Genomic DNA, 13,880 nt, shown 5'->3' with positions numbered 1-13,880 from the left:
GTGCTAAAACGTCAAAAAAAGTTTATAATTTAAAATAAAAGGATGGCTCTTTAATTAATAAACACCTGCCAGGAAATATCAAAGTTTTTCTTGAATCACAGCACATAAGGAATTTCTAAACAGGATCAATAAAACTGATCTTATCTCACAAAGTTCTACAAATCTCACTTCCAACAAGAAACAGCATTTATTCAGCACAGCAGTGAAACAGTACCAAACAGTGGCCTCCTGAAGGCAGGATAAAGAGAATAAAGACCTGCTGAGTAGCTCTCTTGCTTCCAGAACTTTCTCAGGCATCTGCTTACATAATAATAACTTGGTCCTCTTGCTAGTCTTCTGAGGTAGAACCCATTGTCCTGTTTTTAGAGAACACTGAAGTGTTTAGAGATTAGATCACTTGTTCCAAAACACAAGTTACTAAGAAGAAAAGCAGCAAGGAGGCTACTGAGGGTAGAGAAGTTGAAGGGGACAGTGGGATGCTGAAGTACAGGGGGACAAGAGATCCAACAAAGACCAATTTTGTTTGAAAATGCCACACGGGCAAACCTAACACTTTGTGTGCTAATTTTCAAAAACAAATAAAATAAGTAAATCCACAAAAATAAAATGTTCTGCTGCCAATAAAAACGCCAATAAAAACACCAATTGGCGCCCGCTTTCCTTTGTCTGGACAGCAGGAAACTGGCTGAATGAATGCCTCATAGGCTTTAAGCACTTTGTGGTCAAAGAAACTTGGTAGCTTTTATTGTCTTCATGGTGTTCACAAGCAGAGCAGGGCACCTCCATGCCCACATTTACACAAGGAAATTAATTTCAGGGGCTGAGGCCAAACGCAAGTCATTCTGGATCTGGTGTCTAATTACAAGTTCTTCCTGATTTCTGTACCGTGTATTCTATTGTCTTTCGAGTAAAGCAAATGACAATAAACAGATACACAATAGTCAGTATTTTGAATAGAATTTTCTTTAAACCAGAGGAAGCCTGCCCATCACTGCCCTGTCATTACTGCAGTGTTTATTCCAAAATAAAAGCAGGTATGCCTTTCATTTCTGTTCTATATCTGTATTTTAAGCCAATTTTGTGAATACTCATATGCTTTTATCACAGGAATTTGTCCGTATTGGTGTTTGTGTAGCATTTTAAAATTTGGAAGGAGATCTACAGGGAAGAAAAAAAAATACTTCACTTAAATCCTTTGACAAAGGAGCTGAATTAATAAGACACCCAAACTGTGAAAAGAAGGAAGAAATTAAAAAGTAAAAAGAAAAAGGAAAAGGTGCAAAGGAGGAGCATTAAGAAGTTTCTGCTCTGCTATGCAAAAATAATGGCATTGTTGGAAACAACTTGTTCCTGAATTGGCTTTTTTTTCCCTCAGAAATTTGACTTCATGTAAAAATAAACAGAATGACTTGGGTTCCCAGGCTTTGGAGAGATGTCTGTCAGTAACTTTCCATAGATGGACGTACCTAACTGGGACCGTGCTTAAAGTGCACAAACACCCGTGCTTAATATTGCCATAGCTGGCAGCTACAGTCACATTTTCATGCAGAAGGTTTCTGAAAGGGTCAGCGGGCACCAAATGTTCACTGGCTGGTGGAGGTGGTTATCACACACGGGGATCAAACCCAGAGGAAATCTGTGTTCCTCCACATATAATGCTGCAGAAAAATTTATCCGTAAGTTCTATCAGTTCTGTTCTATTCTAATGACTCAGAAAACATTTTTTTCTCACATAGACAATCAAAGTCATACTCCTTACACCCCTGGATGCAAATTATCTGACTGGGGCTGTAATTATAACTCTCCAAGCTGAATTACTGGGCTGAATTGTTTGAATACCTAACTCATGACCATAGTAATAATATAGTAACAGAAGCAATCCTGTCTCACAGTAAGACTGTCAGGACCAAGGAACAGTGGGTATTTAAGTCAGTGCGCAGTGGTCCTGTTTCTTTCCCAAATTTTGAAAACAAAATTCCCAGCGATACCGCTTTGCTGGAATCCAGCATGAAGGTCATAATTGTACACAAAGATTTCAGATGGGAGGCTGTGAGCTGCATTCTGCAAATGTGGAATGAAAATGCACAGACACTATTTTCTTAGCTTCAAACACTCCTAAACAAACAAAAATAACTCGATCCTTTCGGAAACATAGAATCTTTTATTCTTATTTGGGGAATAAATAGGGGGAGGGACATTCCTTAATAAAATAAAAATTGCAGAATCCAGATTCTATGAGCGTGTGTACACGTGTGTGTGTGTATATGTGAGTGTGTATGGATATGTGAGCGTATGTGTATGTGTCAGTGTGTGGGTGACTGTGTATGTATATGTGAGTGTGCATGTTAAATATTAATATAGAAGATAGATTATTGGAGAAGAAAACAACCAGCATGAGGGGGATGAGAAAAAGAAAGGGGAACAGCATGGCAAGGTTAACAAAATGCGTGATAAATGCCTATGAAAATGTTATAATGAAAGCCTTTAGTTTATATAGGTAGCATACATTAATAAAACACTGCTAGCTGTAATACTCTTGTAGGAGATGAACAAAATGCTTAATTATTAACATAAGTGCTTAAAAGTCTCTAAAACATAGTAAGAGATAAAAATAGTTTGTATTGAAGAAATATAAATATCTATACAATTTTTTTTTAGTGTTTATCTTATTATTTATTTGAGAAAAAATTCCAGGATAAAATTAGAAAGTAAATAAACAACCACTGCATCCCACTTTTATAATCCCATTGGATGTGAAGATGAGTTAAAACAGCATTTTATATCTTCTTATTTGAAGTGTGTCCTTCATCTTCTTTACTCCTAGTTTCTATATCTGTCCTTTTTTTTTTTTTTTTTTTCAATGCAGTTTATTCAGGAACATTGAACAATCCTCGGACCCCGGGGAAAGCCAGCCCACAGCTTAAATAGCCTCTGGGTAGCCAACCCAGGCGTGCCACGGGGGCAATGCAGATAGGTCCACATACATGGAAGCAGGCCAGATCCTCGGCCTTAGCCAAATGTGGAATTGTTCGTGACAGAGAGCACTCATCTATACAATTTTTAAATGTTCTCATGACTCTGCATTAAAAAAACACAATCCAAATATTCTGAGAGGAAAAGATTATGAAGGAAGCTAAGCCGTTTACTAGGTATTAAGAATTATTATTTCTTTCTTAAACTTGTATTGTAGCATTTGTGCTTTCATTAATTTACTTCTTTTTCATCTCTCTTTTTTTTTTTTTTTTTGAAGGCAAATCTCTTAGTTAAAAATAGCGTGAAGACAAAGGATTGTAGTATTGAGGTCAGTCATACTTTGCTGATTCATGTGCAGGAGTGAACTGTTTTCGGGTAGATTGAAGATGTATAGCTTCAGTAGCAAGCACTTCTATCAGTGGAAATACTTAACACTTGCTGAAATTGAGATGTGAATATCATGTAAAAAAATGAGAAAACACAAGAGGTACAGTTCTCTCATCTGCGAATTTTGTGTGGTTTCAGTTTATGGGCGTAGGGAATGGCTGGCAGATCCTGCACCCTCCTTGGTAACTACAACAAGCTAGATTTCCCTGCAGACCTCTAAGAGACAGTGTGGTCTCCGGGCCAGCCTTATCAGGCTCTTTGGCACACCAAGAGCCAGTCATCTCCAGACCCACTGAATTGGCTTCTGCTGTGCTGCCGCGAACCCAATTCCTCAGGTGGGTCAGATGCCCATGTATTTTTGAGAAACATCATTGTGAAAACTCAAACGTCCTAACATCCCATTTCTTCCAAGGGTCTTCACACCTACGTAGCCTGTGTGGGCTAAGCCTTGTATTAAGAGCCCTGCGTGCCCACCATTTACTGGGTCTTAACTTAGGCCACAGACATCAGTTATCTGCAGACGTTTCAAAATAATGTGCTAGGCTTGATTTCAGTTCTAAAACTCAATAATAAGAAATTGAGTCTGGAAAAAAAAAAAGACCCTGTAAATGAAGTTCACCTAATAAATGAGATGTGGAAATGTATTATCACCGTTCTTACGTGAACACACTGAGATGAGCGTACGTTACAGAGGGACTTCCACATCCTTACCAAACATTTGTTTGGTCGAGTTTTTTCTTAGACTTTTGTGTTGTTGTTGAGAGCTTTCATGTCATCGAAGGGTTCTCAACTTCCCCCTAGGTGACTATTTCAGCATTCAGCAGTTTGTAAGAAAGCCCAGAGAACCGGGACAAAATGGAGGGACTGGAGGACCTGACAGAACTGCACAGCTTGGGTGGAAAGAGAAAGCGCTGTGATAAGGACAGATAGCCCTGTCCTGAACACCTGGTTGTAGGTGTTCTGCAGGCGAACACTTGAACCACAGAGGGAGCTGCCACACTGTGATGAAAAAGCAGCACACACTTGAAACACCCTAGCCACGGCTCCTTGACTAGGTGACGGGGTCTCCTCCCCTTTTCTGTCATCGTTGATACATCACCAGCAGGGCCACCATACTTTTTAGCAAGAGATAGTCTGAAATCTGATTATCCCAAAACAGGAGGACCAACAAGAGACCCAGGTGTGCTGTGTTCCCACGGAGTCAGGGAGGAAGTGAGTCATGCTTGCTGACGCCATTCAAGTAAAGCGCGTGTAATGTTTTAAAGGATTTGCCATCAACCAATTTCTCCGTCGCCATCTGCTCATGCTGGGTACAGAAAACATGACAAGGCCATTCTTAGACTGCCAGCTAACAGCTATAAAAACATGTATCATTTGTGATGTGTGCAAACAAGTGAAGGAAATGGGCATTTTTCCCTTTGCAGGCTATACTCAGAATATTGTTAAGTCACTCTCTTAGTCAGTTGACCCAGTTGCTAGTATAATCCTAAAGTGTGGATGTTGCATTTGAAAGCCCAATTTAACCCACAGATGATTGATAATGACCTACTGCAGAATGAGCAGTGACAGTGGTGCTCACTTATCTGTTTGCTTCTGGGAAAATTATCTTTCTGAACTAGCTGTGGTGCCTTTAGTCCCTCACTTGGGACACAGAGGTAAGTAGATCTATGTGAGTTTGAGGCCAACCTGGTCTACATAGCAAGTTCCAGGACAGATAGGAAAAAAAAATCAAGAAACCCATCTCAAAAACACCAGAATTGTACAGATTTAAAAATCAGCCTTCTGAAAAAGGCTGTTGTGTATGCATACCTTGATTCTGTAGAAAAAGAGCAGACTCATCTTTAAGTGGCAAGTGTTCTTTCTACTTTAGAATTATGGGTATATCAACATCAAACCAAAGAAGTTAAGATAAAAAAAAAAGTGATTTTAAAAATCCCAATAGTGATAAATGTTCAAGTAAATGGTTTGATTTATTTTTAAATAACTGTGTTGCCTCCCAACTTCTGAGTTCATTTAGTGTCATATTAATAAAAAGCCACAATATTGTAAATAGTAAACTAAGAAAACAACTTAGTATGCACACCTTGAATGTTCTTTGGGTAAACTGCCTGCCTGATTTTAAAATTCTGAAAAATCTGCTGATTGTGTATCAGTGACGAACCATCTCTGTGTATAGATTCATGGACCTCTGTTTTGGGGGAGCCTTGAGGAGTTAATGTCACTTGCAAACCACCTAGAAAGAACTAAGACTTCCTCAACTAGCAGCAGCTTTGGCTGACTATTCAGAGGCATTCTGCCCCCTGGTGGACTTCCCAGGGTGGGTTTTGAAGCCTAGAACCTTCATTCCCTTCCCACACCCTTCCCTTCTGAAAACCCAAGAGAGTGCTCCAGTTAAAGCTTTTGCCTCCTCCATATATATGCATTTGAAGCAACAATTTCCCTTTATATAATGTAAAAATTCTTGGCTTCCAAATCAGTCCTTCAGAGCTAAAATAAAATTATACACATCATCATTGGTTATGACTAAAGAGGAAAATGAGGTGATGAAAAGAGGGTGTGAATACGGCCAGAGAATGTAGATTGGAGAAGGTGGCCATACATCTCCAGAAGAGGAGAATGAATGTATGAATAAATAAATAAATGTAGATTTAAAAAAAAGCCATGGAAAACTAAATATTTCTCATTGACCTTATAGCTACTACAAACCATCTCTTGTGTTCCCTTTTGCCCTTTGGACCAGCCAAGAGAGGTAGTTGTGGAAAACTGCTAATCTCAATCACTTCTGTTTAGCCAGGATCAAACCATTCCAGCTAACTGAAACTTCCTCAGTGTGCTCTCTTGGATAACTGATTTTCTACTCTGCAAGTAAAGTCTGTCCCTGTAAAGAAAGCACCTGGAAATAAAGCCTAACAGAAGGTACGATTTCTGAATCCCTCTCCACTTCTGAAGTCAATCCTTTTATTTAATGCATATAGTTTTTAAATCTTTGCTACAACTTAAGGTTAGCTGGTATAATGGAAAGAGAACCACATACTCTACCATCTACATTTATCATTGAAACCTAGGACATTCTGGATATAGAAGTTATCTTTCTGGTTATTCCATGGGTCTTTAGATGACTCAACCCACCCTTCAGGTAATACCGAGTCTATTTTCACTCTCCTTGTTCTTCTCTCCTTTTGTATTTTAATCACTGCACAGGACCTCAGTCTTCAGATTCCAGAACAGTCAGGAATGTCTCCTTTAAAAATGCTGATCTAGAGAACATATTTGATAGTGGGTGTTACTTTCCCTCTTTACAGAGTAGAAAATCCATTTCAAACTCTTCCTACACACATCAACTGAACTCCCCAAACCACGGCAGCACACATCTGTCTATCACACCGTCACCTGTCATCACAGAGGCTCCAACTTCAAAGCATAGCCCCAGAACCCAGTGACCCGGTCTTTCCATAATAATAAAACTACCACTAAACACTTCTCAGAACACAAAAAAGGACTTTTATTTCAGCATTTTCCTAAATTTAATTTCCAATGACACATTTGCTGAGAGGTGGGAGACCAAAGGCAATTTCAGACACAGAACTCCATCGAATACACACAGTCTGAGGCGTTACTGCTTGGGTGAGTTATAGTCCTCTCAATGCTTCCTGCTTAAAGAAGATGAAACTTAGATAATAGAGAGGAAAAGTGAACAATATTGTTCTGTATGAAATTTGTTGAACTCTTTAAACATTCATTCCATGGGTGCAGTGTCCATTTTTTTTTTTACAAAGGAAACTCTAAAGTTCCTACAAACACAAGACAATATTGGTAATTTTAGATGAGTATACATTCATATACTTGTGTGAAAATTTGTGCGATTAAACAATATGGAAAATGGTATTCATTACCATAGTCGATGAAAACATTTTCATTTCTATGTAAGTTAAACATTTCCATCTCCCATTTTATGTTCTGCAAAGAAGCCATGTGTCTAGCTTATGAAACAAACTATGCTTATACGCAGTAGTAACTGAAAAGGAGCTTAACTGTCCTAACTGCATACCCCTGGGATGAATATACACCTTGCATAATCGTGAGCAATGTTGGATGATGATCCTAGATCTCTTATCACTACAAAGGTTTGCAAGCTTCTATTTGATACACGATGCCCCAAATTCAGTCAGTTCAGCCAAATACTCAAGCAATAATTAAGGTGGGTGATTTACAAAATGGCAAACAACCCATTTGACTAAATTGACCATGTTTTGTTTACATGATGACAAGACCATTGTAGGTGCCCTATAAAGAAATCACTTGTAAGTGGCTATTGGTTTCCATTAATTTTCCCCTAAGGCTCTTAGAAGTTGACTCAGTTGCCTCTTAGGCCCCAAGAAAACACAGCTACACAAACAGACAACCAACATATTAATAATATAAAAAAACAAATACCATGCTCCCTGCGCATTCCTCCATAGGAGAAATGTCACAAAGCACAAACAAAGAAAGGAGGAATCCAGCAGAAGAAACTGCAGATCCCAATCAATAGGATTATCCAATGCCTCAGATTTCAACTTACTCCAGTGTCAGGTATAACGTTGGTTGAAATTCCCTTTTTTTTTTTTTTAACCTACAGTACATGTGAACTTTTGAATAGCATCTTTTCAAGAGTCATTACCCCATGTGAAGGTCTGCACAGTGAGCAAGCAACATCTATTGTCTGATGATCTGGATTGTGCAGCTTCACACAGGGAGTGGATCCGTTTTATAAAGACAACTTCCTTCTGCAGACAAAAGGTCTCCAGTACAGACAGCCTCTGAAGCAAGGACTGTGAATCTTCTTTGGCATATTAAACATTCCACACACGCACACATTTGTTCTTACAGATGACCCTTCGGGACTGCTTCTTTTTATTAAAAAGTGCATTTCTTTAAAAAATCTTCTAGTATGTGATTTTACTCTATTGTGTACCCCTCAGAGTGAATTCAAAAGAACTAAGTGTTATCAAAACTTAGAAGGAGAGACACCCTTAAATTATTTTAGATGTTAGTCACTGAAGAGGCAGGTCAGTAACTTTTTTCCAAGGCTAGAAGGTTTTCTAGTTTCCAGGTTATTTGGTGAGCCTGAGGTTTGATTCTATAATTTACAAGAAAAATAGGTTCAATTTCAGGCTCTTTCAGCTTTTCTAAATTTCTAATGTGTAATTTTCCTAGCTGTTCCTACCCAAACTTCAATAGCAAGGATAAAACAAGGTGGAGTCTCAATCTCTGTCTCTGTCTCTGTCTCTGTCTCTGTCTCTGTCTCTCTCTCTCTTTCTGTCTCTCTCTCTCTATCTTCTTCTCTCTGTGTGTCTCTGTGTCTCTCTTTCTCTTACACACAAACACTTTAATATACTTCCTGGGGGCTCTGGCTGCATTTTGAAGATTTCTGGACAGGGAAACCAGTTCTCTTGGTTACTTTATAAAATTTGCACACAAAGGAATCACAAATGGGAGAGAGTGCAAATGATTATCAAAAATTGTCTCATGCAATTTAAGATTTTTTTTACAAGTCAAAAAATATACATCCTCCTATTCTCCCCTTCATTCCTTAGTTATATAAGAAATCACTTCTGTCTCATCAATCTCCTCCGCCTATCACAGAATTGGATAAGGAATAGAGATACTCTCCTGTTAAGGAACTGTATGTAACTGTAATCCACTTGTCAAACACCTCTGGCAGCAGCAGGCTGGGTTTAGTCACCCAGCATATCCTCCATTGGTGGGGATTTAAGTGTGTAAAATGACCGGTACATGAGATTAGGAAACGAAGCAGCCTGCAGACTTTGGCACTAGCACACATCATGTTTTGTTTGAGTTGTTAAAGAGTTGTGGTTTGACGCTCACTAAACAGGATATTTAAAAAAAAAATTAGAAATCTGAAGAAAACAAACAATCTTAGGTGTTGATTCTTAGAGTAACACTCCCCTCCTCCCATTCCCACCCACCGCCCCCATATATTTTTCGATTGTAATAAAAATAGAGATCTTAGCATCAGAAGTTTGCCGTGTTAACTCTCCAAGGTTGCTTTGTGCCATCCAAGCCACATTTAGCATTTGAAGCACCAAATCCACAAGTTTCTCCAACCACATTTAAATAAACAAATGAAGACGGAAGGATGCCAAAGTAAGTGTTCTAAAATTAAGCTGTAACACAAAGTTCTCCCCAAAGCACAGGGTATTAATAATGGTCTAGTTCAAGTACTGCCAGGCTGTATGTAGATCTGTCTCAGACGGGCTTCAGACAGACACCTACAAGTGCCACTGGCTTAGAGGGCAACCAAGTCCATTATACCAAAGGGGGAAGGATTCCCCCGTCCATCATCAACGTTAAAAAGTCGCAACCTTTCCTGTGATTGGCTGCTGGAGGATCTGTGCTGAGCCCAGACTTTGAGGGGAGGAGGCTTACCTCCTCGTTATGGAAGCTTTACAGTAGTTTGAGCAGTTCACCTTTCAGAGTGCTCTCTCGGAGCTGCCTGGCTTCTGAGGATCCATCGCCCTTGCCCGGGAGAGAGAGAGCCTTGCTTCCACCCAGTAACAGGGAAAGAAGATTTGACCTACCTGTGGAAAGACCCAACTTGGTCCCCAAAGGTCGCTTAGGCGACCCCACTGCCACTGACAAGTCACCCTGTGCACTTAAAGCGTATTAGTTTATGGAATGCTTGTTTGAAGTCCTCATTGGACATCGTGTAGATGATGGGGTTGATGAGAGAGTTAAGATAGCCTAGCCAATTGAAGAAGTCAAAGATGGCCATGTGAAACCAGCAGGCATCCTTGCAGATGGGCATAACCAGGGAGATGATGAAGAAGGGCAGCCAGCACACAATAAACGCTCCTAAAATGATCCCGAGGGTCTTGGTGGCTTTGCGCTCCCTAGCGGCCATGAGTTTCTTCTTCTCCAGCAGGGCGTCTGAGACTCGCACTTTGACTTGGTTCACGTACACGGGAGACCCGGACTCGCTGGCTGCATCGGGAGCCCGGGAGTTAATGGAGGTGACCGAGGACGTGGACCCTGGGGAGTCTGTTATTAGCTGGGCTCGGGTCAAGCGCTTGCCGGCCTTGTTGGGCGTCTGTTTCAAAATCCGAGAGCGGGCTTCCACGTAGATGCGGCCATAGAGGGCGATGAGGAGCAAGGTGGGTAAGTAGAAGGCGCCCACCGTGGAGTAGACCGTGTAGAGGACGTGGTCGGTGTTCACGAGGCAGTCCAGCACCTCCTCCTCCGCTTTGGCCTGACGCCAGAAGAAGGGCGGAAGCGAAATAGAGATGGAGAAGACCCACACCAGCGCGATCATGATGGCAGCCCTTCTGGGGGTCCTTTTAGCGGAATACTCCACCGCATCGGTGATGGCCCAGTAGCGGTCCAGGGCGATAACACAGAGATGCATGATGGAAGCGGTGCAACAGGTTATATCCGACGACAGCCAGAAGTCGCAGACTACCTGGCCTAGGGTCCAGCGTCCGGTGACCGTGTACATGGTGCTGACGGGCATCACCAGGATGGACACGAGAAGGTCAGTGACCGCCAGAGAGGCGATTAAGTAGTTAGCCGGGGTGTGCAGCTTCCGGGTCCGATACACCGTAGCGATCACAAAGGCGTTGGAGAACGTGGTGGCCAAGGTGATGAGCGCCAGCAATGCAACCAGCAGGACTTTCCAGGGCAGGGCGATGGAGTCCTGGTAAATGTAGCCGTCGGCGCTGCAGTTGTGGGAGAGGTTGGAGAGAGGTGCTCCTGTCTGGGAGGCGGCGGGAGGCGGCGGGGCGCACTGGACACCCTGCTGCTCCATGGCTCTGCTCGCCCTGGCTGCGGAGCGCGGCTCTTGAGCATGGAGCGGACGAGAGAGAAAACAGAGGACGGGAGGATCATGGAGGCCACAGGCTTGTCTCCTTTGGCTAGCCAGTTCCGTGGACTCCTCAGTAACTCCTCTGCCTGTGTTCTCGGCCGGAGTGAGAGGTCACAGGCGCGGCCACCGAGCCCGCGGGCGCGTCCCCTGCACTTCCAGTGCGCCCGGCGTTGTCGCCGAGTCTGCTAGCTCCTCTCCACGCCCCGTCTTCACCCAGGTGATTAAAGCACCGGCCCACCCAGTCCGGCTCCGCTCAGGCTCCCTGGAGGCAAACAGTGGAGAAGGGCGAAGATTGGCTTGAGAAGGGGTCTCGGGTCGAGGGAGACCTCCTACCCCAATTGCCTAGGTCTTAGCCTCTCCTAACCCGGGCGCTCGGGAATCTGCAGACTCCGCCCGCAGGAGTTCGCTGGCTGTGCACACCGGAGCTTGCAGGCCAGTGCAGAGTCCGGGGCTTGCATCCCCGCCCCGCGCCCCCGCCCGGAGCCGGGCCACTTTCTGCAGCTGCCTCCTGACTTGGGGTTTGTCAAGTGTGAGAGCCGCGCCGCGCCTGGCGCCGGAGCTCCACGCTCCCTCCCTTCTTTTTACGCTCTGACCACAGCGGCGAGCTGCCCCGCGGAGACGCGGCCACCAGAGGGGAGACTCTGGGGCCCCGGCTGCCGCAGCTGGAGCCGCCCTGCAGTTGTCACCACCTCCAGGGTTCCAGCAGCGCCGCTGGGAGCCATGCCGAGGGGCGCACGGGGCCGGGGCACCTGGAGCCGCACACCAGAAGGGGGCAGGTGTCTGGAGGAGCGGCTGGGACCCGGTGAGCGCCAGCCCGGGTGCAGGTTGGGAGTCTCGGAGCCGGCGGGGTTCCTTTTATACTAGCTGGGTCCAGCCTGGGCCAGCCATTCAACTAGTGCAGTGCGGCTGGTGCAGACGCCAGCTGCAAAGCACCTTCCCTTTTGCTCTCTCCCTCCCTCTATCGCTCCCGCCCAGTTCCATTCCCTGCCACAGAATCTCCCGCAGGGTCCTACCGCCCTCTCTCGCAGCTTTCTTCACCTTGTCCCTTCTCCAGACCCCGACCCCTTGGAGTCGCCTTTCAAGCGGGGAGTGGGGAACGGGACGTCCTGTTCTTGCCTCTGAGGACTTTGAGTCTCTGAGCTCCGCAGTCAACCCACGCCCTTAGTCGCTGCCACAGACTTAGTGCGGGCGTCCAGGTCTAGGCTTCCGCCTACCCTCTTTCCCGGAGGTTGGTGGGTAGGTGGAGCAAGCCCCAATATCTGAACTCTTCTTTCTGGAATCTAACCCCACACCGAGGGCCACACCCAGGTTAGAAGGAGGCGCCAGCGACGCTTCCTTAGAAGGAAGCTTCCAATGTGTGCATTTTTATGCTTCAGGCTTGGGGCTTTGAGACATCTTTAACTCTTGGTACGTTAACAACACAATTTTCCCATCCACGTTTAGAAATTTGTGCTTGTCATTCAGTCCTCCCATGTAACTTTGTGAGTCAACGGGGAGGAGCTGTCTACAAAGATGTAAAGCAGCTATCCCAAAAGAGAAGCCTGCTGTATGGGGAATTTAACCTTCCGCTCCACCCTCCTGCTCCGGTGGCTCCTCCTCAGCTCGGCGTCCGAGTGTCCAGGGAAGCGCTTTCACACAGCCCACCCGAGAAAGGGAAAATAAAGGCGCCTCTGGGCCGTCATAACTACAGTCGCCAGACTGTCTCCTTTGCCCTCGACAAAAGGATCGCGGCGATTTTGCCCTAGGGGGCCACTGAGCCTAGCAGCTGGGTCCCCAGACCCGGAGCAGGTTCTTTATCCTCGGTTCTTCTTCTGCTCTGAACAGTAGGAAATACAAGGTCCTCACACAAATCCGAAGTTTAAAGTAAAGGACAATGTGTTCTCCATAAGGACTATGTGGCCCCACTAGCCTAAGTTTGTTTGGTTTGTCGGATGGATCTAATAAGAGCCACGGGATAACTGGATCCATCAGGTTCTCTGCAGATGTGTGGTTTTTTGTTTTTTTTTTTAAGACTCAAATCATTCCATCTCAGAGCTCAGCCTAGGATCCAGGGATCGTCTGCTCCATCTTCCATCCAGTTTTGAGGGTGGAGCAAATTCAGAACTATTCAAGAGACTTTACTGAGGGTGACATGGCCCCAAACCAAGTTCCCTGCGTTCTTGGCCCTCTAAGCCAGGCAGGCAGATAAAATTAGAATGCATAACTGAGGCTGGGTATTTTCCTCCGCACAAGGAATATGGAGACGAATAGGGCAAATTCAGACCCAGTTTTACAGCTCTGACAGTCTAGGAGAGGCAAAGACAGTGGGTGAAGGTCAACTAAATTACTACACTTTCATTTGTCATGAAAAATAAATGCAATTCTTCCAAGCTCTGAGAAGGCGCTCCTTTAACTGAGGGGTTTAAGCTGGGCTGCAGTAGACGCTTCGAAGATAAACAAACAAACAAAAAAACAATAGCAACTTTTTTTCTCTGTTCCTTTTCCCAAGACCAGAGACTTCAGTATATTAAAGGGTGTTTTGTTTTGTTTTGTTTATTTTGTATTTTTTTTCTCCACCACGTTTTAAGCTGCCCCCATCCTCTAATCCATTCACCTACACCAGGCAGCTTCATTATCTTACTAACACGCCACACTCAGTAGAAAGCCACTGGAAGGGAAG

The 13,880-nt window shown here is 44.1% G+C and overlaps 1 protein-coding gene across 2 annotated transcripts; it reads right to left on the bottom strand.

Annotated features, from left to right (window-relative positions):
- Nucleotides 1-6,838: 6,838 nt before the first annotated feature.
- Htr1b (5-hydroxytryptamine receptor 1B) lies at nt 6,839-12,404 on the bottom strand. Of its 2 annotated transcripts, none has more exons than XM_021656672.2 (2): nt 12,260-12,404; nt 6,839-11,483 (listed from the first exon to the last, which is right to left on the bottom strand). In XM_021656672.2, the coding sequence occupies exon 2, from the start codon at nt 11,162-11,164 to the stop codon at nt 10,004-10,006; it is 1,161 nt and encodes a 386-aa protein (XP_021512347.1). In that variant the 5' UTR covers nt 11,165-11,483; nt 12,260-12,404; the 3' UTR covers nt 6,839-10,003. The 2 variants fall into 2 exon arrangements, with proteins under 2 accessions (XP_021512347.1, XP_060240676.1); XM_060384693.1 differs by having other exon boundaries at nt 12,235-12,332.
- Between the last annotated feature and the right edge of the window lie 1,476 nt (nt 12,405-13,880).

Source organism: Meriones unguiculatus, chromosome 6 (genome assembly GCF_030254825.1).
Source record: "Meriones unguiculatus strain TT.TT164.6M chromosome 6, Bangor_MerUng_6.1, whole genome shotgun sequence".
Classification (NCBI taxonomy): Eukaryota; Metazoa; Chordata; class Mammalia; order Rodentia; family Muridae; genus Meriones; species Meriones unguiculatus.
The sequence above is the reverse complement of the archived record's forward strand: the minus strand, read 5'-3'. Positions and strand labels throughout refer to the sequence as shown.

What these genes read in the sequence shown, in the direction of transcription:
- Htr1b (XM_021656672.2), bottom strand. Translation starts at nt 11,164, where the DNA reads ATGGAGCAGCAGGGTGTCCAGTGCGCCCCGCCGCCTCCCGCCGCCTCC.